General features: G+C 35.8%; 2 protein-coding genes across 11 annotated transcripts in view; both read left to right on the top strand.

Moving 5' to 3' along the window:
* The window catches only part of rg (A kinase anchor protein rugose), a 365,249-nt gene that overhangs the window by 144,581 nt on the left and 193,319 nt on the right, over positions 1 to 27,349 (top strand). The window lies entirely within an intron of this gene.
* LOC108725352 (uncharacterized) lies at positions 4,979 to 25,539 on the top strand. The gene is made up of 2 exons (XM_018452324.1): positions 4,979 to 5,807; positions 25,435 to 25,539. The coding sequence occupies exons 1-2, from the start codon at positions 5,604 to 5,606 to the stop codon at positions 25,477 to 25,479; spliced, it is 249 nt and encodes an 82-aa protein (XP_018307826.1). The 5' UTR covers positions 4,979 to 5,603; the 3' UTR covers positions 25,480 to 25,539.

Here is a 27,349-nt window from a genome sequence, read left to right as displayed (position 1 = left end):
ATTGCTCTTCTGTATGAGTAAGGGACGAATGTTGGCGATGTGAAGGAGCCTCGGGCGCCCCGGAAGAAGGTTCTTTAACCACTTGCTACTTACACTCGTGCGATAGACCGCAACCGTTAATTCCGCGACTTCTCTGGTGCGACTCTCCGAACTTTATTAAAGCCAATTAAACCGGCGACACGAACTTGGAGCGAACAGTTGCGCCGATGGTATGTACCGTAAATGCAAACTCACAATTTGTCGACCCGGCACACCTAATCTCACAGGATATCCGTCGTAATTTCCCCGTACATGATGCACGAAGTCGGTCGGCGCTTCCGAAAGTTCGTTAAGGATATATGGACCATTTACTTATACTACTGCTATGCTGGCTTGACAAAAGCTTGAGGAGCGAACGTTCTAATTGTTTCCACTTAATCGGAAAGGGTGATAATATATTTTCTCTCTTATCAGATCTATATACAATATGCAGTTAAACAGATAATTTAGTAATTATTAAAGACTGAAAGAATTATATTTAATTTACATCTATTGATGAATAATATAAAATGAAATGAGATATAAAAATGGCTTAAAAAGATATTCTCGCTTTCAGTATTCTCTTTTAGGATTTCTATTGGAAAAAGTATAAAAGCTATAAATTTAAAACTTGATACATTTATTCTTTGATACTTTAATGTTCCTCACACATTTTTTCAAACATTATAAAAGATTTTTTTTGATAATTATTTGTAAATCTGTATGATATACATGTAAAAAATGCCGCTTCATGTTTACTATAATTTAAGATATAAAAATTATCTGAAATAAAAAATTCAAAAAATTCTTAATCTTTGTATAACCAAGTTAAAAAAATTGTTTTTTGTAAACATGACCAAGTTTTGAAAAAAATTTGATTTTTTTACTGTTCCCCGAGCTTCTTCTTTAACGGAAAAATTGAAGAGTTGGAATTTTTATTTGATTGTATGTCGGACGAAAGAGAAAAAATGTGAAAATCTCCTAAAAATTTGTTTCAATCGGATTAAAACTACACGAGTTATCGTGGCAATAGTGAGCTTGTTGTTTTTTTGACATGTCCATATAGATTTACAATAGCCAAAAAAATCTTTTGTTTGAAAAAATTTATAAAAAATATTTAAATATCAAAAGAATAAATGTACCAAATTTCAAGTTTGTAGCTTATATATTTTTCCCAAATAAAATTCCTAAAATAGGATATAAAAATGAAGCAAAAATATTTCTTGTAATAGAAAGTACGATACATACTTTTAATATGTGGTACACATATGGTTTTAGTAGTTTAAATAGTTGCTTCACTAATACTTTCTGAATATGAGATAAAAAATTGCGAAGAGAAATGAATCGTTAAATAGAATGAATTGATATTTCGAACAACGAATTTAAAGCTAATGTGGATGGAATTAAATTAAAAATTAATTCAATCGTCAAATATAACTGAATTGCAATAGAAAAGGTCAAATGACTATAAGTAATAAAGATAGAAGAGAAAGGAAATAGAAAAATTCTATAAGAAAGAAAGTACGTCTGTTTAAAAAAAATTCTATGGGAATTGCGATAGAAAAATCAATAAAGAATAAGGGAAAATGGGACAAGTGAACAAAAAGAGCATAAGCGATCTGGAGCTACAGAATGGAGATTTCAGAATAAAAGCGAACCATTGTATTGCGATGCAGTAGCGCAAATCATAGACGATCGTCGAAAACTCGAAACCTCATTCGTAATAGGAGCGCAATTCGCAAGCCTGACATGTATAAGATTTCACTCGGATTACGATTTCGATCCCGTGAACTAATAAATAGCGAGATGACTAACGACTGAATGGTCGGTACTTTAGCCATTGTAACACTGGATTTATCTGACCCATTTTCATCTTATATGTTAATTTTGATTGTAATCTCCGTAATATTCTGTACATACATATCTCTATCTTCTTCTCCGTAGATTCGCATCTATTATTACCATTTGGCAATAGTTTTCAACCGAGAATAAATCATTCTTTTGAAAGCATTTCGTAAGAGACCGGAAGACGTATTAAAGACATCGCCAAGCGCTCGCTGGTCGCAAACGCACGAGTGCATTCATCCGCTTGAATATCCAACCTAACCGTGCCTGGCGCAAAAATCGCCACTGGCGTTATGCCGGGTCAACGGCGTGAGGCGAAAGATACGCGATGAAGGAGCTCGAGGCACGGAGCACATACGGACGACATGGGAAATAAGAATGTGATAGAAGATCGCGATAGAGGACGGACAACAGTTCGAGGAACGACGAAAAGAACGAAAGAAGCGTAAGAACCAGGACGAAGAATAAGACCGAAGTACAGTGTTAGTCGGTAGTATGGCCGGGGTGAAACGGCGAATAGCGCCTCGTGAGCGTGGGTGGCCGGGGGGAAAGGACGGGGGGGAGGATGAGACTAAGGGGTGAGGGTTCGCACGAGGGGGAGGTAAAGGGGGAGAGCTGGTGGATTTTGCGAGAGTCGCGCGAAGGGGCCGGGGGTGGCGCCGCGGGCCGCGCCGTCGCCCAGCATCCCTCGTTTCCACCCGCCCACTCTTGTAAAGGCGCACCCTCACGCCGAGAGTATCTGGTAGTCATACGCTGGCCCGTTGCGAGCCCGCTGATGTAGCTGCTGCTGTTCTCGCTTTCAGTGATTTGCGTCCACGTTATATGCGTTACGCAGTGTACGACCGCGTGTGCTGATTAGATCGAAGTGTGTGAAGAATCTGACGGTAGAAATTGTTCTCGCCGTCGCTCCGTTTGCTCAACGTCTTATTCGTCGTAAAACAAATGCGAAAGGTGCGAAAGGCTTATCAATTTTCGTGATTGTTTTCTTCAAAAAACGATCGAGTGTACATCCTCGGAGCTTGGCAGGATAACGGTACAGTTGAAGTGATCGTAATAGTCGTCAAGACTGAAACGTTTAATGTCTCGGTGTATCTTAATAGCTATAATAGCCACCGGGTTAGCTCACATGGTCCATGTTTTGTTTCTGTGATTACTTCGCCGTGGCTCCCTCTCGACCGCTTCCGTTCACGGCAACGAGCTGCCATCGTGTCTAAAGCGCGCGCTTTAGCGACCTCGTGTGTGAGGCCAGCGTGTACGACGCGACACGGGTAGATTCTGCTGACGTGGGATGCTCGGACAACGGCGGTGCTTTCAGTGAGATGCTTGCCGATAGACGTGGCCGTAGTAGCTGTAGGATCATTGACACGATCCCTGAACCCCTGATCAACAACCTGGCTGTCAATTACAGCGGGACCGCGTTAACGTCCAACGTCTCGAGCGACTTTCATTCGGATGAAATCGTGTGATTGACATTATCCCGAACGGTCGTTGCAGTAGTATCGAGGACTAGTGCTTCGTATTGCGTTCTCCATCATTTCCTCTGTCTCCGCTTCTAGCCACGAATCAGAATATCTACGAGTAGAAATGCAACGTCATTGACGTTAAATCGACGGCACAACCGACCATTCACCGTTACCTTCAGACGTGTAAAGTCCATTTAACGGCTTCACGATCGTTTACAACATAAAGCTTTTTGTGTGAAGGAAGTAGTAGAATAGAAACTGAGAGAGTCAGAGAAAAAAAGACTTTACTGTTCTAAACAAGAGATCCTTTACTCCTCGGAAGATCGGTGTTAGGTTTTTTACAAGACTGCTCGAGACGCTCAAAAACTTACGGAAATTGAGCGGAGAAATGGATACGTTCTTGATTATCGGCATCTGCTTCTTCTGTTATGAGATGTGCGATTTAATCAGACGGTATACCGCCCCGCAGGCGATAGAAACGCATTGCCCGGCGGAAACGGTCACCAAGACACTACCCCCGCAGAAGATATATTCGATTTCTCGCAAGATTCAAGGACCCCGCGCCTGTTGCCCGCAATAAATCGTCGCGCGTTTGATTCCGGATATTTAATTCTATCTAAAGTCGTCTAACATCTGTTAGGGTGGGAAAGCGAGCCTCTTTGTGTGGATTACGGCGAAGGATCTTCGCTGAACCTCAAGCGGATATGGAACTGCGCCGGGCCGAGTCGGAGCAAATGGATGGCCATGCGAGATGGATTTACAGTTCCGCGCAGTGATAACAGACGCCCGTCTCGGAGATTCATGATGTTTACGGAGGTTCGAGGTAGCGACGCGATCGATAATGATTTGTCAGCTGTTACGCCACCTGGAACGCAGACCAACGGATCGATCAGTTCTTAGGTGACGAGTTCGTAGACGTGGTACGACCAAGAACGGCAATTCGCGATTAGTGTCGGTGAACGGGTCGCTTCATTCATAAATGTTTCGAACGAGATAATGCGCAAGATTGTGAATCGATATACACGATGGATAGAATCCGTCGGACGGTTTCGCCCGTAGAAAACAAAACGATTTGCTGACGAGATTTGTTAGTTATTACCAATAATTTTTTTTATTCAATTCGCGTATTTATGCGATTCGAGTAGCGACAATGCGAGTTTACTCGATTTGTCTGCGGATGTATAAAACCGATGGCAAGTTTCACTCGAGCGGTACTAGATGATGCAATATGTACGGTGCTGTTGACGCAAAACATGAAAAGCAAGAGATAGATTGTCGTTAGGTGCGTCTGAGAGACCCGGTAAGTGATATCGATTGAGACGGTGGATAGCTCGCTACGAAAGTGAGGGAAAAGCAAACTCGCTTGACGAACTCTTCAGTACGTGCCTGTGAATGCAAACTTTAGTGTTAGATGCCGAACATCGTCGATGCACCAAACCGCGTCATATAAACAAGAAGTGAAGTTTCTTTTGTGTATATCAGTTAAACGTGGTCGTGAATAGTGATGCATTATTCCTCCGAATATAGTACGCATCGTGCCGGTACGTTCAAAGAGAGACGAAGAGGAGTAGTAACATCGTTTATACATCGTGATTGTATATGTTCACTGCCCGTAACTCAAACTTAACGCCCGCGGTCGTATCGAAAAGTTTCTGTAGGAAGTAACTTCACGGTTGGTGCAACGTCAAAATGTTTTGACGCAAAAATGCTTTGTTGAGATCGGAAGAGAAGAGGGAAGGATTGATATAACTCAAAGTGTGTTAACAAGGAAAATTAGACTGCAGCGCTGTTATTTTGCAGTTACACCTGCAAAGGTCCAATTTACCTTTAACAAAAGCGCGTTAAATAAATAAAATATGCTCACAGTTGCGTTGCCAGTGAAATTTCTTTCCGGAACAGAAGTGGTACTCGCACTGTTTTTTAGTTACACGTTTAATAAAAAAGATTTAACAACATCAAAAAGCACCGTAAATTAAATTGCTGCGATGTGTTTTTTAATACCATATAATGTGATTCACGATGCATGCATCAAAACACTTTTCAACCGATTGTGAGTGTGTTTCTGATCAACCAAAGTGGGATTTCTCATACTTGAAAATTTAGTGCGAGAGCGCGAGGCAAGATTCGTTCATCAACGACGAAGGAGGGAAGGGCCATGACAAATGTTCGATACCAGCTACAAAGTTCGGTGCCCCAACGCCACGACGCTTTCACGACCGCTTTTTGGCCGATAGCCCGAGAGAGATCGAAACGAGAAATTATCGAAAATTAGAAGAGATGGACTCGCTGGAGCGTCTAATGAGTTCCCGTTCTCACCATCCGGCTCTCACGGCAGCCACGCGATCGCAGAATGCCTTTGTACAGGCTAATCTCTGTTCCGTGATAGGCCGCAAAGGGCGACACCTCAACGGAACTTTTTGTTTAACCGGGGATACGATGGAAGGCATCATACAGTGTCTGGTCTTCCTCAAAGCTTTTTCGGTAAGAAATTCATATCCGTATCTTCTCTATGCTCATGTATTCGCTCGTATTGCTCGTATTCATTGAATTATTGATTTAACCTTATAATAAGATATCGAGAGAGAGAGAGAGAGAGAGAAAGAGAGAAGAAATCTTCCTTCTCCAGATACTTTGTTACTTTTGTGATTGTATATCAAAATCTTAGAAGAGAATAACACATTATATGATATATGTCTATAAAACATATTTATAAAAAATATATATATATAATATATAAAGGAAGAAGATAATGTTGAAATATGTTCATAAAATTTAGAATAATGTTAATAAAATTATATGCGCGATATACTGATTATCTTTTAACTACCACGGGGTAAAGTAAGAATGAATGATTATTCGCTTAAAATGGCTAACGTAAAAACGACGGTTCTTACACTGATACCAACGACAATGAGTTATTCCAGCAGTTAATTCCCGTATGTTATCTCGTTAGACACGTTTAAAGAATACCATGATTCATTTGTCGCGCGCCGAGAGAGATTTAGATATCTTTATCAAGTGTCGACTGTGTTAACTAGCAATTAAGACTTTTTTTGCTTTTGCTAATCTTCTTTTTTGCTTTCGGGATGCCTTTGTTTCGCGTTCGTGCTGCACTTAGAAGATTGCTTTCTTTTTGGTACAGTAAATTGAGGTGCACTTTGTAATCCATTTCATTTTCCATATGCAACTGTAGCAATGTGGTACGCATATGCATTGCGTTTGTACAAGTACGCCCGCGAGAGTACATAAAAGCGGGAGAGTATTTCGAAAGTTCTTACGATGTGATTTGCTCTTCACCGCTGAAACGAGGAGACAATAAGTAGCTAATTACATTTAATAAAATATTATGATAATTCACATTATGAAGTACTAAAGTAATTCAATAGACCGTTTTCCATAATTCAAGCGTTCAGTGCATTACCCGCGATTCATTATTATATCGACCAAGCTGTTACCATATTTTATCCGCGAGACGTACCTACAATTCCGGATCAACTTAATTACATTTTGGAAATTTCCATACTCAATGTCATAAATACATATATATCTTGAGTTTCAAAGCAGCGATTATTATATAGAGAACTATTTTGAGTTAAGTTACATGCTGTACAATATAACGTATATACTATGTAATGTATATATTATGTTATAGCAACGCACTATACATTTATGCACGTAATATTCATTATGCGAGAGAAAGACATGCCTCCGAAAAAGTGAATAAACTTTTATCTAATTAATATATTTCCAAATAATAAAGTACTTTACATACCTGTATTTTCTCTTGTGCAAGAAAAAACCAGATAAAGAAATGTACTGAAGCTAAATTATCAATAAGAATTCGGCATCGATCAATTATCGTTACTATTGTTTCTATTGTAAAAGCTTTGAATTTGCATTAATAATTACTATTAAGTAAAAAATAATTTTTAAAAAATTCTACATTTGTGTACTATCGCTAAAATTTATCAAGTAATATGTTTATCAAACAGAAAATTACAAAGTTAAGATGTAGAAGCTATGTATGTTTTTCCTATTGTGCACTGTGAAAGAAATGTTTAGCTGTGTAGTAAGTCGTCTATTTCCTTAGTCAACAAGACTTTTATTTTTTTTCTTTTATTTTTTCTTTTTTTCTTTTCTTTGTTTAAAAGAGTACGCTGCTTTAACGAGAAGAAATGTAGGGATAATAAGCGAACGGAAATATTACGCAGGTATTAAAAATGCTTACATTCAGAACTATAAACATTTATTCTCTAATTAGAAAATAAATAGAACTGTGAGAAATTAATAAATAAGTCACAACATTAAAATGTTTGAAGTTAGCAGTTATTACGTGAAAATAAACTTGCTTTTTGAAAGATTAACATGCATTCTACGAGAAGCGTAAAATAGACTTGTCCATTTTACGCTGTTCGTAGAATACATGTTACTTTTTTGTGTATTTGAATCGTCGATAGGTGCTTCATAAAAAGTTTCGATCAGGTTGTCTATGTTACGCTCTATGTTGCTGATCGTTAATCGACGCTATGAATTTTTCAACGGATGTTATAAGTCAATGTTACGATGAAGCAGTTTCCATCAAATCGATCTCGATATCGCCTTTCTGCTACGTAAGATTTTTACCTCAAAAGCAAGCCTCGGCAGCATTGAAAGACGAGCATGCACTTTCTTGAAGCAATAAAGCCTCGATGTTGTTTTCAAGTTGCGCATCGATACTTAGGGCAAAAAGCTAGCGTCTCAAGAGAAATTTAAACTCGGAATTGCGAAAGGAATTGAGCTTTCCTTTGACCAAACTCTCCGATGAATTGGCGCACGGCCGAGTGTACAGAACGTCCTGCTTAGTATCGTCTCATCAATCTCAGCGTAATTTAATTTGTGAGTGTATTCGTCCTCGTTAAAGCATGCGCGTCTTATAGAACCATTGATCGGTTGCAGAAATTAAAAAATGAAAATAAACGTCAAATTATGAACTCATTAGTGATGGGCGTATACCGAATTATTCATATACACATCCAAATTGTGTATATATATATCAAAAAGCAGGAAAAAAAGTTGTATAAACATAGGTCCGGAAATAAGTCGTTTCCGAGTTATAATCACTTTTATTAAAAAAATTGTTATTTATTCTTCATAATCACAATTGTAATTTATTTCATAGTGTTTTAACATAAATAACTACATTTCGGACTATTTTGGCGTTAACCAGGATGTGCACCACATCCGCTTGGCATCCTTCTTTTTTTATTTCTTTATTTTTAAATTTTCTTACTTTACTAGAGAGATGCCAAGCGTAGAGGACTATACCTCTACGTTGTCATTTGCTTAATGCTATTGTTCAAAATGTTGGCCTCTGAAACAATATACGTATTGCATTTTATACGGACAGCTCGTGTTGCAGCCAAACACTGATCTGGTCAATGTAATTACTCGCCGATCCGGCACTCTATTGTCTGGAAATCGGCGCGCATACTCTCGCACTGTTTCTGAAGGCTAGCATTATCGCTAAAATCATACACGAAAATAATAATATTCCACTTTTTGGTGAAAATATTTTTGTTTGTTTACATTTCTGCCTTTCTCCTATAAATTCATCGGTTATATTCATCAGAAACCATCGAGTGAATTACACCTGTTACAATATGCCCGCGTACACATTCTAACGTTGAATATGCTAACATGATTTTCGTGTATGCTTTCTGTGACGGTAACACAGGAGGCGATGCGAGAATATGCGCGTCGATTTCCAAACAGGAAAGTGCTGAGTCGGCGAGTCATTATATTGAATTTTAATAAGCTACGACAGATCAGCTCGTTTTTAATTCATCAAGACCCGTTAAGAGAAAATTTGCAAGTAGAAAAATGAAATGAAAAATGAATAAGTACAAAAATGAAAATTACGTTTTATCTTTTTTTTGTGATTTTCTCCAAAACGAAGCAGAAACGAGAATATCTTTAAAGGACGAGAATATAAATTCTCTATACTCCCGAAGTTTGGCCATTTAAATTCGGGACACCTTCTATATATAATATACATATATATATAAATTACATCGACTTTATATATTCGAAACTCCATATAATTTTTTATTTTGTAATTTGAGAATATCAGAAATGTATAGAGTCGTTTGTTCCGCGCACCGAAACGAACAGATAATTTTGTAGCGCAGTTGCGGCAGATTAAGCCTGAATACCTTCTATGCCATACGAATCATTAATCAAACGCTTTTTGCGAGTCCATTCGACTGTTATACGCGGCTGCTGGTAGATACGCGCGGATGCAGGCGTAAAAATTTACAACGCACCGAGGATAGACACCCCTTCCCCCCTTCCCCCGTTTATTCACCACGGTGTTGCTTACAGCAATAACGTGATGATAATTCATTTTTTTTGCTCGGGACTTATCGCTCGTCAGGGAAATCTTTGGGGTATACATATATAATCTTATATAATCCTCGTCATCGTTGTCGTTGTTATTGACATCGTCGATGACGTGGTTGATGCAAAGGCCAAGTGGATGACATTCTTCGTTTCCATCGCACGTCCAAGATGAAGGGCGCGTCGAGGATGATGATAACATCTCTATGAGGGTGCCTATGAATTTTTATCCGACCCGCCCGCGGCTAAGGGCTCACGAGAGAACGGAGAATTGCTGTGAACTTTTAAAAAAAAAACTTACCCGGCCGCGAAGATAAAAGTTATCGGAGGCATTGCACCGTAACGAGGAAATCTTCACGATTTCATCCGATCAACGAGAAGGGCTCGATCAAAGGGATGTTATCAAGAGAAAGGGACTTTCTTCATCTATGACCGCACAAGGAATTTTCTTGGTGATGCGAGGAATCTTTGTTATAAGATTGTCTTCAGATTTAATTTATAATAAAATGACATAATTTTTTAACACAAAATATATAATTAAGATTAAAACATGGAAATAAATATATGATTATCATTATTAATTTTATTTCATTTCTTTTGCAAACTTTATGTTTGGTTATACTAAACCTGTAGTAATTTTATTGAAAATCAATAATGCAAAATGAAATTTAATTATCTATATTTTGCTTTATTCGTTTGAAGTATTACAATATATATTTTATTGTAAATATTAAGTTAACATTTAGTTTACATGTAAATTTACTTTACATTTAATTTTACATTATATCGATATAAGTAGAATAAATCATATATTTATATAAATTATTATTTATAATGAACATAGTAATTATTATCTTATTTAGTAGGTACGATTTGGATACAAGTAATAAATTCTTTATGTCTTCCATTTACCATAGTCACTCGTATTATTTATTATGATATTTTTCACGATACTAAGCATTATGATACGAAAGCGTCTATGATTGATAGTAGGCTATACATATATTGTACAAACTGAAATATTTCGTTTGTTTTGCAAAAATTTTCACATATGCGAAATCGCTGTTCGCGGTACAATTCCGAATCCTCATATTGCGACATATCGTGCGACGATAAGTCTTAGGAAGAAGTTTACGAGACATAAGTTCTCGCCCTTGGGGAGGAATGTACATACGTTGATCTAGAAGCTATACAATATCCGAGGGTCAAATACATGGACTCGAGATTTTTCAGTCTATCCTTGGGTTATGAGATTTCACTTTTCCGAATTTCTACACTGAAAAAAAAAATTGGCTGCTGCAGCCAATTAAAAATGCTATGCCATATTTTACCATCTAATTTGCTGCAGCAGCCAATCTTTTCTTTCAGTGTATTAGGTTATGATAGCGCTCTATTTTTTTTTTACATTATGTATATAAAATTTATCATGCCTTTTTATGATTATCGTGGTATATTTCATCTTCCATAAAAAATCACGAAAATTATATATATATATATATAATATATAAAATTATAATTTTCATTATAATTTAATCATTTCATGGAAAATGAAATGCAGCGATATTGATATGTCAATTACTTTCGGCAATTATAAAGACGTCGATTTTCTTTTATTATCTCAAAAATATTAACTTTACTTGTGATACTTTTCTAAAGACGCGACAATATCATATAATTTCTGCTACTTTATACGAATAATATTATAATACATCTTTAAAGAAACTGCACAACTTCGAAGATGTACTGGACGATTTTGTCGTCATGTACCCTATTTATGTCCAGAAATAAATGAATAATTGCTTCATTTATATCAATTAAGAAATTTCTATGTCTGTAATGTAATCCTAATTACATTATAGATTTATATGGCTCTATCCTATCTAAACTCCGAAAATATTTTCCATGATGGGAAAATCCATTGGAAAATCGTCAAAGGGCACTAGAGCGTTAAAACTTAAATCTAAAGCCTGTGTTTGCTCACGAAATAATCCATTGGTCTATTACTGAGCGTGAATGATATCCTCGTCGACGTGGAACCCCGCTTTTCCAGGAAATCGAATAACACTTTGAAAACTCTCGTTCTATCCATTCCGGATGTTCGATGGATATATCACGTTGTTTGGCGTTTATTTAGGAATTCAAACAATCCGCGCATATCTACATACACATAAAACGTTATTCCACTGAATGAGAAAAATTCATGTATCACCAGGTACTCTGTGTGTGTATTTATAACAAAAATTTAATAACGTGTAACAATAGCGGGATTGATTGTGCGAAGAATATCGGATGAAGTGCAATGGAGAATGTATTGCTTTATTGTGATACGGAAACATATTATTGTGTGGAGAAATTATTAGTGTGAGAATTATTAGTGTGAGTGTGGAATCGAGAAAAAATATTTAGCGAGATAAACGAGTAATGTTGCTTATTACCACTTCAAAGAGCAATATGTAACGTTGAAAAAGTTGCTGAGTTATATAATAGATCTATCTGTATGAATTCTGACGTTTTACGAATCCAACAAAAGCGCATAGATATTGATTGATATCAACACATACGCTAACAGAGACATGATTATTAATTGTTCGATTCGATGATGGTATAATAGTATCCACGAGCTGTAATATTTCTATGTTATTAATTGTTTTTGCGAGACAGATTTTTTTATATGTAGCTAAAATTCGGTTCATTTTCACCATATTGTATTTTCCTAAATATAAATTTATAGTTATGGGAAGCAAAATAAAAAAAGAAAATTTTTGGCATTTCAAATACATATAAACCTTAAGAAATTTCTCTTACACGAAAAGAACGATTTCACTGAAGTATTAAAAAATTTATAGCTAAATACAGAAAGTAATTGTTGCAATGTTAAAATAATTATGTAAGACGCTATATAATGAGTAATGCTACAAAAATTTTTGGCATTTTAGCAGCTTGGATGTTTTATGTAATTATTTCTATGATTAAACAAAATTATTTTCAGACCTATCTAGCCAAATTTTTAGATATTTTAGTAAAACCGTTCTTTTCATGTAAAAATTCATAATTTCATGTAAAAATTTACACTTTAACGCAGAGAGAATGCAGAGAGAACCGCGTTTTTGCAATATTAAAATATTGTTACGACAAAATTTTGTTTCACTAGCAATATTTGTAATTTTTACATGAGGTGCGATCCGTTTTATCGTAAACGATCCAAACGAGCATACCGGACACGAGGGTAAGTTTTATCGTCGTCTCGATGTCGGGCGTCGCACTTTATGCCAACTTTCAAGTAGACATGGACTCGAAATTTATAGCTACTCTGTAAAGACGGCTCTCACGACGATATTCCGCGTATTTCCAGAGGGAAAAATGTGGGGCAGTAAAGTACGTACTTTTCTCTCGAAAATAGTCATATTCGATTCATATTTTTGTTTCACAACTCTTACTTTAATAAAATAATCAGAGTAAAACGGATGAGTTCATTTCATGATATAAGACGCTATTGTAAGTTTTCTACGTTATTTCTCAAAACTTGAAGAGAATACCTATGAGCGGATTACAACCTTAAGATTTTTCCATCATTTTCAAGATCCCGAAGTTGCAATACAATACTATCATATCCGTTCATATTTCATCCTGCCCTTGTGTTAATATGAGCTCAGTAAGATGGATTTTATCTCACGAAAGGAATTAATAGCGCAGACGTATCGCCGCGGAAACTTTTATATTTTATTACGAATTGAACAATTAATAATTATGTCTGTTAGCATACACTATTGCTGTCAGTCACAATATCTTCACGTTTTTGCTAGAACGTATTTGTGAAATATCGGAATTTGGGAAAACGACGGAAACGCGGGTATCACAGATTGTGACACATCGACATTTTGTAGTAGATCGTGTTGCTGTTTTTGCCGGGCAAACCCGAACGTTCCAGGTTTCATTTGGCAGTTGTATAAACATCGATTCGCTGCCAATAAACCTTGTCCTTCCTATATAAGTACGCGAACGCTTAAGTATTCAAAGTCGTTTCAAATTCTACAACGTGTCGTCAATATCCGCCATCTGTTACCACGCAGCGTTCGCTTGTCATCTCGTGATAAATCATCGCCTTTAAGATCCTACTAAAACCTCAATTAATATTCGACCGTACGTAATGTCATTTTAATACGATTAAACTGCTTCGTGATATTTTCGATATATTTTTCATAAATATTTCAAAAATAATTTGAATAAAAAAATATCTTTCATTTTAATAAAAAAAATCTGTACAAATCCAGATCTTTTTAAAATTTTCTTTATTAATTAATATCACAATTATCATACAATATAAAATATGCAAATATAAAAATGAATTTAGTATTATTGGTTAAGCTCTATAATTGATTCTTACGAAGCTTATATAATAAAAACATCGTTTTTGTAATGAAATGTATTGAATTATCAACATCGGTGAATCAATATAAAGAAGTAGTCAACATATCTCTTTTTATCTTTGCCTCGGGAATTGACGTTGAAAATTATTCGTAACCTATCTAGCGTTTCGTTCATCGTGCATATTAGCAAAATGCAATGGGATTGTTTTTTCGAACCATTTCTCTCGTCGAAATATTCCGTTATATACGTACATGCTTTTGCGCCCGGTATTTTACATACACGCACCATCTGTTCGGAGATTTTCCGTCCCATCCACCGTACACGAAATACAGAGCCAAACAAACCGCGAAAACCGCCGCGTTATTAACCTCGGATTATCAACTGCAATACCGACGTATTAAACAGAAGAATTTTTTTATCGTCAATCTCGAGGAAAAGGTATATTACGTACTATGGAATTTCATAATGTGGTCTCGTATGGCGAAATATAGTCTAGTCGATGGCAATTTTTTCATTGAATCAGCTTTTATACACGTGGAAAGAATATCGAGTGCTAGTTTCAATTATCTCAAATTGAAGGCTGTCGCTTGTGTCATGTTATTTTATGTTTCACAAATGACACGGGGATTTGACACTTTAGCAAGAATAGCTCGTCGACGTTATGCGCTAAAGCGAAATTATGCGCCCCATTATCTTTCATCCCGTATTACATATTCCCGCGCCGCGCATTGCAGCGGCGATTATTACGAGCAGTGTTCAATTATCGATAAAGAGAGGAGGTCAGAATGTTTCGGGCAAAAATCTTGTATCATCAACATGGCGCGTTATATCAGCATTGCGGAAAGTGCGTCGATATAGCGTTCCGCCTACAGGGATTTGTATACATGACCGAACTTAATTACGAGATATGCGTGAATTACTCGCCACCGTGCGCCACGAGGCATAAATATTCGCTGCAGCCCTCGAGTTATTAATATTGGGTAAAATTAATCATTGCCTTGTTTCTGATAAAAAAATTATCTACTAATATATTTAGCGATATACCGACGTCAGCGTAGTACACTCGAAGCAACGCTAATATTTGCGACGCGTTAATGGGACCGCGAATCTGTTGTTTCAAATCCGTCGTTGTTCAACCACCATCGACCGAAAACATGTAGAATTTAACTCGTAATATTACCCAAATATCTATATAGGTAGGTATACATTTCTGACATCGTACGAACTACGCAACTGTTATAATTATTTACGCTTGATGTTTACTTTGTAAGCTGCTCGAAATAAACATTTCAACGAGACTGCTGCTATTTCTTATTGTCACGACAGATTTATGTGATGGAAAAAACAATTTTGCTGAAATATTAAAAAATTTAGCTAAATACAGATCTGAAAATAATTTTGTTGGACCATCAAAATAATTACGTAGGAAACTCGAGCATGAGTTGCAAAAAATTTTAATATCTACTAACCAGCTTGACTGTCCTACATAATTATTTTGATAATGAAACAAAATTATTTTCAGATCTTTGCTTACGCTGTTAAATTCATAATGTCAAATTATACTCAATCTGAAATTTAATTTTAATCATTTTTATAGATCGTCAATATGCCGTTAATTTAAAAAACTAAAATAATGGAATTAAATAATTTAATTCAAGAAAAGATATTAAATTTGACTCAAATTTAGTTTATTATTTACTAAGTACAGAAAGTTATTTATTTTTTAAATTAAGTGCAGAAATAGATTGATTTAAATTTTGACATACTTGGAGGTAAAGAATAACAAAATGTTATTTTTAACATAAGTTAGGGATTGGATTATCATTGTGCTCCTATGATATCTAACGGTGTAGCTATATTTTTAGATACTTCAGCAAAACCGTTTTTTCTGTATGCAGTCGTTACATCACGTTGTTATGCATTTTATAACGTATTGTACCCTGCGATTATTAGAAAACTGACAGCGTTTTTACGCGGGATGTGCGGCATGCATGGTATTTCGTATTATCGTGGCGTGAAAGCATTTTGATTTTAGTATATCACCAATATCAACGTATAATCGCACTTTGCATATATTACGACATATGCAAGTGGACGATAACCACAGGCTGTTATTATTTCTAAAATATACATGATGGTGAGTGTGTATGTGACACAAGGCCTGATATCATTGTACACTCTGGTTCGCGCTTATCCCAGTGTTGTTGTACCTGCTATCAATTTTCGACATATCGTCTAGTGATGCACATTCATTTTCACCTATCTTTATAGCTATCGAAAATTATTCGAACTTGGGTACTCGGTAAAATTAAAACAATGTAATACATCAGAATGAAATATTAATAAATATCAATTAACGTTATCAATTCGACATAATCGCCGATGACAGTGACAGATGATAAATAAGTGTGCACTTTATCATTCGTATGGAAAGGATCCCGAACTAATCTCTCATGGTTGTGTTCCGATACATACACTACCAATACTAAAAATCTGTAGTATACACATAACGTGAATAATAAATTTTCAGTTCTGACAGTATATACGAGAATTCGAACTGTATGGGAAAAGTGCCTTCAATGAAATTGGCTAAAACTGTGATAGGTATTTTGTAAATTATGAGATGGTATTTAAAATCGCCATAGACAAATAATAATAATAAAAGACAAAATTTTCAGCCATTGTGACTGAAGTCACTTTTTCCATATAATTAATATAGCGTCTTTTAACAAACTTCTTTTGATTCATGTATCATTTATCGTAATCGAGGCATGACATTATTCAGAGATTCATCTCCCGGCTACATGACCGAGATAGAACAATGCAGCTTTGATCGCACCAATAGAGCGCTGATGGGGAAGATTAAGCAATCTCAGGTGCATGACATTGATAGAGCTTACATAACACTCGTCACCTTGAGATATCGCGGACTACGCGCGTGGCGACCTGGTGTGATGTCGGCCTGAATAGGAGTCAATAGAAGGGTGATCGGTCTCGACAGAAAGAGAAGGGGGGTTGACAAGATGCATCAACGCTTTGGCAAGGAATGCTATCAGGAGTGGCAGTATGAATAGCAATGCTGTTATTATTAATGGAGCACATCTAATGTCTCTTTTAACTTTCTCGCTGTGACCGCATACTTACGCATCACCGGAGAACCTTGACATTGATAATAAATGGAAGAGCGAATCGTTTCATGCCCGGGAATGAAATCTCTGCTTCTTCCAATCGATTGAACAGTTCAGAATTGCTTCTTACCTTTCTAATTTTTCAATAATAATAATTAATTTAAATAATTTAAATAATTATAAAAATAAATTTTTTAAAAATTGCCCCCAGTAATTTTCAGTCAAAGTACACCGTCGCGATAAATAGAATAAAATAAAAATCTCACGTTTTAGTTACGTTGATATTCCTGACAACAATATTTCGCAAAGAAACGTTTTAGCTGATATAATAGCAGCATGCTCGTATATACGTAACACAGAACTTTAAGAAATTTTATTCGTGCAATTTATAGTTTCGTATACATAAACACTTATATTTCTCTCTCGTTATAAACAACACGTACCTTCTTACCGCTAGGTATTTTCGTACTTTTATGTATATCGCATTTGCAAGCGAAGGAGGAAACGAACGTGTGATGATAATGACGTACCTCTCGAATTTTGAATCAAGGTGCAAAAATCTTTTTGCACGTTTCGTATAATATCCATATTTGCATCGAAACGTTCAATATGGCCGTAGATATGAATCATATAAAATATCGTTCTCGCTGGCAACTCTCCCGGTCGGCTTAATCACCGATGTTCCACTCCGTCGATTCGATGCGATTACGTTTCCATGGAATCTTCAAAATCGGAACAGCCGCTTTGGTTAAGCCATCGATCTCGGTTCATCGGATTACGCGTTCGTCAGGGAATCGTCAGACTCCACTCTCTTTTCGTTGGAAAAAGAATAGTTGTCTAATATCCGCTGCAAAAAGACCACGAGATGACAATCAACTGTTCAAACAAAATTTGAAAAATTAAAATTTAAAGAATAATACTTATAATGTATAATAATGTATATATATATATAGAGTTATCTGTTAAAATTGTCATCATTAATCTGTCCTTATTTACATCGAGATATGTTTCAAACAGATTTATTCGTGATTAATATATTCTATATAATAAATTTACTAGTAACTTGCAAATAATGAGTATAATTACATATATTATCGTAATGTGCTATAAAAATTTTAAAATTCTTTTATCTAAATTTGTAGTAATGATTTTGTGTAACATTGAATCATAGATATAGGAAGAAAATATCGAAAATTCGCTTTCGAGATCTGATGCTGGATTTTTCTCTAAAAACATACAGAAGTTCTCATTTAATACTCTTTAAAACTTAAATGTCACAGAAACATCACAGATTATTGTGTACTATCAAAACGAGCTTAAAAAACTTAGAAAATGCGTGCATTTTTTTATATAACTTTGAATAAAACATATTTTATTTATGCTCTGTACCTAATATGTCGAATATATTTTTCGTTGCAAGATTTAGAAAGTCAATCTTTCAATATTTTCAATTTTATTAAACTTGTTTAGCGCAATAAATTTTTATAGATCAAACAAGAAACCATGCATGTCATAAGCATGTCCGTTAACCGTGAAGGCTTGTAATGAGTTTGCTATATGAGCATAACAATGATAATCCGATAATGCATGTCACGCTTTCTGTTTGAGAGAACGATGTTCTAACATGAATGTCAAAGGCAATTCTTACGTTGATTGATGTGAAATTCACATTACACCAAGGTACATCATTAATGATACATATGGTTGAAAATGATTTTACAGTATAATATATCAATTGTAATTAGATATAGGAAATTTCATAGTATTTATGTAAAGAGGAATATATTGTATTTATAGAATAAATATTATATGCGTTTGATTGATGCCTTAATATGATGCCTTTATAAATAATATTTTTTCAATATAATACTTTTCAATAATACTTTTAATGTATATACGAGTATAATGAAAAATGATAACACGTTATATACTTTATAATCCTAAAATAGGGGGATATAGTGTCTGTCACTTCAAACTCCTTCTATTGTTCTATATTTGAAAACGTATGAGCAATATCAACGTGCAGTATATTAAATCCTTCGCGATTGTGTTCTTTTGAATTTCAGTAAAAATCGCGATATATATTTTCTATAGAAACGTGAATTTAAATTAAATTTTGATCATATCTCACTGCAAATAAAAGCAATCGACTGTATCCACACTAACCAAGTTATTTTTCGTGAGTTCTGCATGATTTAATCAAAATTGTATTCGATAAGAACATTTATATTGTATTGCATATTTCCTAATATAAAACAGATATTTTACATTATTATATAATATTGTTTTATATTTCTATAATATATATCATATATAATATCTAAAATATTTATTTAGTTTATTATTTATATCCCCATGTTATTACTTGTAAATAAACTATGAACAATATTTACATCATATCTATCACAATTCTGATTTCTAGTATTAATATTTTGCTATATTTCTAGTATTAATATTTCGCCACTCCTATATTACAGTATTAATTATATCTCGATATTAAATGCATACACTAAGTAATTTCACGTCGCATTCAGACATGGCCTTATGCCAACAACACCTCGCACACGTCCAAAAGAGATAAATAATAAGCTTCGTGAGTATGATTGGTGTGCACCAACAAGACACTGAACATTTCGAGACACGGTTTTGCAAGTGGCAAAGACCGAATCATGCCAACTAGGGAATCTGTTAGAATCTCCGACGTAAAACACATTTCTCAAACTCGACAAAGATAATAAATTTAATATAAACAAATATTAATTGCACACAAGTATACACACATATATATATTGTATACACATATAAATACACACACATATATATATTGTATATATATAATATATATATATTGACTCCTTATTCAGTTTTGCAAATATTCTTGTCTTCCTTTGACGATGTACAGAAAACTTTTCGATAAACATCATTTGCTTACGAGCAAAACACTCGTACAAACTCGGAGATGATCGATCGCGGACCGAGAATTTGTGAGAGCACTCAGACCCGGAACATATAAAGATGGTAAGCTTTGAGTCGTTTGTTTTGAAATCCTTGAATACTCGTTCGTACTTTGTAGGTATTCCGATAGAATTCATTCTTCAATACAGTTGTCTTTTCGGATCATTTTACATATGCGTGTATTTTATATTTCAAGCTATCGTCGCATTGTCCACGCAGCCTAAAAATTCACAACAGCATCGTACAATAGAGCTCGTTAATTAAAGATATCGCTTCCATCGCGATTAAAATAATACTGCGTAGAGTGCTGTCACTGGAATGGAGATCAATCCTCCTATCGGGTTATATATATATATATATATATATATACGTAAAAATGCATCAGCGGTTTAACAAAGGAATGGGATTGAGTTACGCGTCGTCTTTTTGACCATTCCAGCGATTGTGATTACTCATGGCTTTTCCATCACGTGAGTTAATAAAGGAAAATCCTCTTTCGTTGTCAAATCAATCAACTATTGATTAACGAAATTTTACTCGAAGTTATTACTGAAAAATTAAATCTGTGATAATCGTCCTTATAAATGAAGAAGGATCTCGTACGTGTTTTTATTCGTCACAATGATCAAGATTAGAAATCTAGTATCAGGTCAGATTAGAAACACATGTACCATGAAATCAATTGTCTCAACTCCAATTCCCCAATGGCGAACTTACTAGCGTGCAACTCTGTTACATGTAATGACTGAATCGTACGATCCCGGGCACATCGAACTGGATCGAACCTCTTGAGCCGTTGTTGGTAAGAGGTGTCTAATTGCTCGACCATCGCGTGCAACGCAAGTGCAATTAAATTCTGACTACGGAGTTATGTTGGTCATTTTAAACGTTTTCCCGCAGAAGCAAATTTAAGGTAAAAACACAAAATGACGAATATTTTTTTCGTTTGAAGATATCACGAATGCATAAAGAGAGATGCCCGAAATATACCTTCCCGTATTTGACGCACTAGAATCTTATTATACGGTCAGTTTTGTACACACCAACGAAGCTCATTCATATTTCACGAAAGTTGCATCCTATTTGAATATTGTATGGATAGATTTCCGCGGAAGCTGTATTGCTCACGACAGAAATAATGGCAAATTGTAATTTTCAGTGAGCCAATCCATGATACAGAGTCCCGTTACAATTTGAATTCCAATCTCGCCGTTCACAGCGATCGCTTTATCGCTATAATTAGACTCGTTCAATTATTGAACGAATGCATTTGTACGACAATGCCCACATTAACGGCAGCTTCATTATACATATGACTACATATTTGACGAAAATTATATTTCACAATATGAAGAAAACGTTTATCGAATATCTTTACGAAGAAATGAATGCGACACCCGTCCACAGAAAGAACGGTTCTGTTAAACGCTCAAAATAGTTAGCAGAATGTAGAATCAAAACTTTTTACAGCATCGATTATCGTATTTAAGTTTCCATTATTTTGATGGCCAACAAAATATTTTTCGTATCTATATCTACCTAAATTTTTAGACTTCAACAAAATCGTACTTTCGATGTTAATACTTGCGTATACGTATTACTATCCGTTAGCACGATTTAGTGACCATTTAGGATCGATCGACAACAAATTGCGAAGGTACCCGAGCTACGAAATTAATTGTCAGCCGCAATTTCCTGCTAAAAGCGTTGCTAGATTAAGATCCAAATGATTCACGCGGAATCGCAGTTATATTGGGATCGTCCGATTGATTCTGGCCTTTTTTAATTGTTCAATTCTCAATTTCGCGGCAATTATACACTGAAAAAATAATTTTACTGAAGTATCTAAAAATATCTTTATTAAATCATCAAAATAATTATGTATGGCACTCAAATATGATGAGCATCCTCTACAAAAAGTTTTAACATTCTAATAAGCAATTTAAATCCTACATAATTATTTTGATAGTCTAACAATTTTTAGATCTGTATTTAGTTAAATTTTTAGATATTCAGCAAAATCATTTTTCTCGTGTAGGTACCTTTTAACACGGCAAACTGAACCTCCTAATAATCACTGAAAGTATAGTTCAATGATCTCGCTCACATGTACGTAAAATTTACATATCGATAGCATTCTAGGGTTAAAAAGTTATGCATCACAAAATATCACAAAATCGATTTCATTATTATCAGAAAAGCGAGCACATTGAAATAAATTGCGTCGAACCTTCTTCGGATAATGTAAATGAAGAAATGATTAATGCCTAATAGTGACTAATTGTTTTAATGAAAAATTAGTGACTTAATTGTCAATACTGTCGCCGTATAAATCTGTTTAATGACTTTTAATATCGATCATTCCAAATCGGGACCTACCGTGAGAAAAGACAGATTAACGTTATGACCGGATGTAAGTCGTGACATCGGAAATCGTTAAAAATTGAAACCAGGCGCCAGACGATGTGGCAATAAATCGTAGGATTTAACGTTGAAGATACCGTACCGCAATGGATTCTTCGTTGCATATAAATCTAGTATGGTGTCTTTGCGGTAAACCCCCACGGTGCATTTCGCTGCAGCCATCGATTTGATCGTTCATCGTAAGCGTGGTATGTCTCGAGCACAATGCGAAGATTCGCTCGAGACGACTCGCCGTTCCTTCGACTCATCCCGAAAGTCGATCTGCGCGTTAGCTGTACCATAAATCGTCGTCCGCGATAAGTTCTTCTCGAACGCCTCCGTTCTATGGGAGATCTGGATTCTTTTCGAAAACATTCTACCGACGTTAATGTCTTTCATACATCACATCGAGCTATACAATATAATGGTCACGAAATGTCGGAATCGCTCTATTGTTTTAATTGCAAAACCTAAATTATTTTAATTAAACAAATTTATTAACATATCATTAAAAACAAAATGGAAGGATCTCATAATGATTTGTAAATCGCTCGTTATTTAATTTTCTAAATATTCTCATTATATACAATCATTACATATAACAATTATGTAACATACATTGAACAATTACAGAAATCTTAATGAGAAATAGTATTTCCAAAAATACAAGAGAAATTGTTATAATTATATCGTATGGAGAAAATGTTATTACTAATTATATCATAATCTAACTTTATAAAATGTATTTTTATCTCAGTTCCCACGTTTCGGAATTATAAATTTCGATCGTAATCAGATCGAGGTAGAATTTCTGGCAGACTTCAATTTTAATCCGTCCTTGAAACTACCGGGTAGTTAAAGTTAAACATCCGTTCTCATATCCTCGTCACAGAAAGACTGGCTCGCTTTCTGTGATAAGCGATCGATTAATTAGGAATCTTGTTCCGCCACGGCGGCGCGACGATGGCATCACGGTATGTAATGGCGGCTCTATACCGCGTAGCAAATAGTAATCTGTCATCAACTGTCCATACGAGACCTAAAATCTTCCGGAAGTGACCAAACCGATTTTGTGGGACACCGCGTGTGTCTCAAGATAATCCGTAACTAATGAATTCTCTTGTCGCTTAATCGCCTTCCACACCAATCACAAGGAACAGACGGCGTTCGTTACTGGAGGGCATAATTGCGGATAAATTTAGTAGATATGTTAGACCAAGACCGTAGCCGACTCACTCAGGAGATAGAAAATAAAGTGTAAGACCTATCTTTTTCATTACAGAAATTGTGAGACGGAATTTTCCGAGAAATGAATTTTTAAGTTGAAATTTAATACACACTTTGAATACATAATCTGATTATTATTATAACAGGATAATAATTTCCTCGTTTTATGTGTAGAGGTCTGTTCTGTAAATTTAATGTTTTGTAACTTTAATGAATTTGTAAGAACTAATCTTTGTCATACTAAATTTCAAATTTTTCCTTCATCCACTTATTTAAAAATTTTTAATCTCTGATATGAATAGTGAAATGTAAGTTCGTTCTTAAACGTTTTTTAGTCTTGCTATCACCATTGTTTTAACTTAAGCGTATAAGAACAAAATTGGGCTTAGCATTTGCAATTGGTGTTCTAGTTTGCGTCTGCAATTCTGTCTTGCATACTAAAATCCAATTTACGTTCTGTCGTTGTAAAGGATATGTAAAAAAAAACCGTAAAGGCTATTTGGCTTTAATTTCGTTACAGCGGTATAAAGACCTTTAATGAGTGCGACGATATTATTTTATGCTACAACCGTTGAGCTTTGTAACAACGACAGTTGGCCTCTATTTTTATCGTTTTGCTCGGTATTGTCGTAAAAATCTAAGATGAACCAATTTGCATAGCTTATTTCTTCAGATTATGCAACGGGGGACATTGTTTCACGCCATCGTTCAGAGGAATAAAAGTCGGGTTCCACCGCGCTGCATAATTCGCTCGTAAAGATAGGAAGAAAACGGTGCTTTCGAATGCTTCATAATGGCAGTTCCAAAGTGGTGCTTGCAGCACCGTTGTGTATTCATCAAATCGCGACACTTTTACGCGTTCTACATATATTTCCTGTAAAATATCCCATCTCCTTGATTTCCTCCCTCCCTTTCTATTGTGCGACGCGGTCGTAGAATTAAATTAAAAGGCTTTACAATAATATAGTGCATACTTTTCTATGTAAATTATTAATTGCAACATTAACAGTATTTCATCAAAAATACCAAACATTTACTCTAAATTCGTAAATAGTTCTGCTGTTACAAATTTTCGCGGAAAAACATGACGTTTTTCATATGAAATCTTATTATGCAAATAGTAAATTTTCACGTACCAGAGTTGGCATTTGTGTAAAAAATTTTACAACGCAATGTTCGCTTCTCGTTAGTTTGATATTTCTGGTTGGCTTATAATCATTTGTAATGTCAGAAAGATCTAATTTGTAGAAAGATGTCATTTGTCATGTTGCGAAAACGAATTTTAAATGACCGCCATGTAAAGTATAAGCAGCGTAGTGATGTTGACGTTCGCTATAAAAAATTCCATAAAAATTTCAATTTTCGCTAGCATGACACGAATGAATTGTAATCACCCACGATATCAAACGCTCGCGTTGTTATTCGTGGCGAAAAATGAAAAATTACTCGAATTTTGATAGTGTCACGTGTAAAATTTACACATCCAGTATCATCGGACGATCCATGTAATTTTCAGCCTTTGTGAAAATTTCTTTTGAACGATCAGTAACAATTTTACGATATCAAACGTACGTAATTCGCGGTGTTATTTGCGGCGCGTGAAAAGCTGTAAACTCGTACACATTCTGAATATTGTGATTTCTATGTTTCAGGTACGTATAATCGAGTCAAAATGGAATGCCGCTTCTCGGATATGACGTACGTGCCGCGAAACGTGAGTGTGGTCAGTGTGGTCAGACGGTGCCGGAGCGTTGTAACGAAAGCTCTCAGCTAATACTTTGTAAACAAAAGTAGAATGCAAATAAATCGTTTACCATACTACTTCTCTTGCTCTATGTCTCTCTCTTTCTCTTTCTGTATGTCTTTTTTTCTGTTCTCATTGTGCGCTTTTCTACAAGCCGCTACGTCATTACACGCAGATTGGATTTCCGCGCACGGTAATGGGGATTATTCGGATTACTTGCGCATACCGAAGCTCGCAATGTTATTTGCCTAATTAATACCCAAATCGCAATGCTTGCCACGCGGTGGTGGCCGCGCGCTTCGATCATGGTAGAGATCATTGAGTTGCATTGATTTTATCGACATCATATTGTGAGAAAATCAAATAATTATGTTAATCTTGGACGAACGTTTTGCATTGTTGCTTCGGTTTACTGCGCCGTAAACCTGTAATATTTGTATCGCTATGCCAATAATCACGTTCAATAAATATTTAGCCGCTTCGCTCGTCTATCGCTTTCAAGAAAATTGGCTTACTTTTTGCTTATTTAAATATTAACAAAGAGGGGACAAAATCTTGAAACTTCTCATTTTATTCTCCCGAGCAGTTATTATTAAGCTCTCATTATGATTTTATTATATAAACAATGAATTCAAAAGAGATTTCAATTTTGTACGATATACATCTTTTTTAAAATTTATATATAAATTTTAAAACAAAAAACGTAATTAAATATTATTTATAAATAATATTTAATTACGTTTTGTTTTAAATCTTCATTTGAGTATCTTACGCTTGAGGTAACATTTTAGAAAATTTCAAATCGCTAGAGACCTTGAATCGACGCGCCGAATCGAGACAAATCAATTTATCGGATGCTTATCTGTTATTCCGTCAGCGTGACAAACGCTCAATTTCAACGTTTTGAGCTCATCCATTCTATAAGCGGCATTTGCATGAACAGTCTTCCACACGCGCGCATATATATGCATACGTACACACAGGCATATCCGCTCGCAAATGTGCATTTATGTCAGTGTACTTTATCAACTACATCCCTTAACTACGTCCCTTAACTAGCGTGGTCGTGGGGGAATTAGGACGCGAGCCGACAACGACGACGAGGGTTTCCCGTATTTTCGCAGAGAAAGGCGATACGGCGCTCCTAAGTGACTTTATCCGATCCGATGGTCGTTCTCTTCGCCTGAAGTCGTGCGTTCCGGCTGGATCGACTTTCAGCTCTCGTGGGCCGTAGGGAGCGGCGAAGCACGACTTGGATCTTATAGCGGACTCCTGCCCTGTACAGGCTACTTAGATAAATAGAGCGGACGTGCACTCGATGTTAGGGAACGGGGCTGTGAGTGGAAAGTGATGGTTACCGAGTTAAACGGCAATGGAAATCGCGTGGAAAGAGAGATAAAGATAGAGAAATATAAAGAAAAGTAGAGAGAGAGAGAGAGAGAGAGAGAGAGAGAGAGAGAGAGAGAGAGAGAGAGAAGGGGGAAGAGAGAGAGGAAAAGAAAAAAAGTGAAAGGTGGTGAGTAGAAGCAAGCAGGCAACCGACGCCAGGAAGGTCGCCAGATTTGATGGACCGGAATAGACCATTACTCCACCTCAATCGAGTAGCAAATACTCCGCTCTCGAAAAATCCAGTAGCCTACTATCGATCCCCATGGTCCACGAAGGCGGCTTCTTCTCGGAACTACTCGGCTCCGTGATCCCCTTGTCCGGCAGACACTATCAACTTGGTTTCTCTAGTCCTCTTTTTTGTAATAATCTCAAACAGCCGCCGCAACTCAACGGCCCATGTAGTACGATTACATCCTGTCTGCGCTTTTTGCATC

Source organism: Mycetomoellerius zeteki, unplaced genomic scaffold, assembly GCF_001594055.1.
Source record: "Mycetomoellerius zeteki isolate Tzet28-1 unplaced genomic scaffold, Tzet1.0 scaffold108, whole genome shotgun sequence".
Lineage (NCBI taxonomy): Eukaryota > Metazoa > Arthropoda > Insecta > Hymenoptera > Formicidae > Mycetomoellerius > Mycetomoellerius zeteki.
This window is presented reverse-complemented; position numbering and strand designations above follow the sequence as displayed.

Excerpts from the sequence above, each read along its gene's own strand:
- LOC108725352 (XM_018452324.1), top strand. The coding sequence starts at position 5,604 with ATGGACTCGCTGGAGCGTCTAATGAGTTCCCGTTCTCACCATCCGGCT. Across the intron at positions 5,808-25,434 it reads TCTTCCTCAAAGCTTTTTCG|GTACGTATAATCGAGTCAAA; the intron begins GTAAGAAATTCA and ends TCTATGTTTCAG.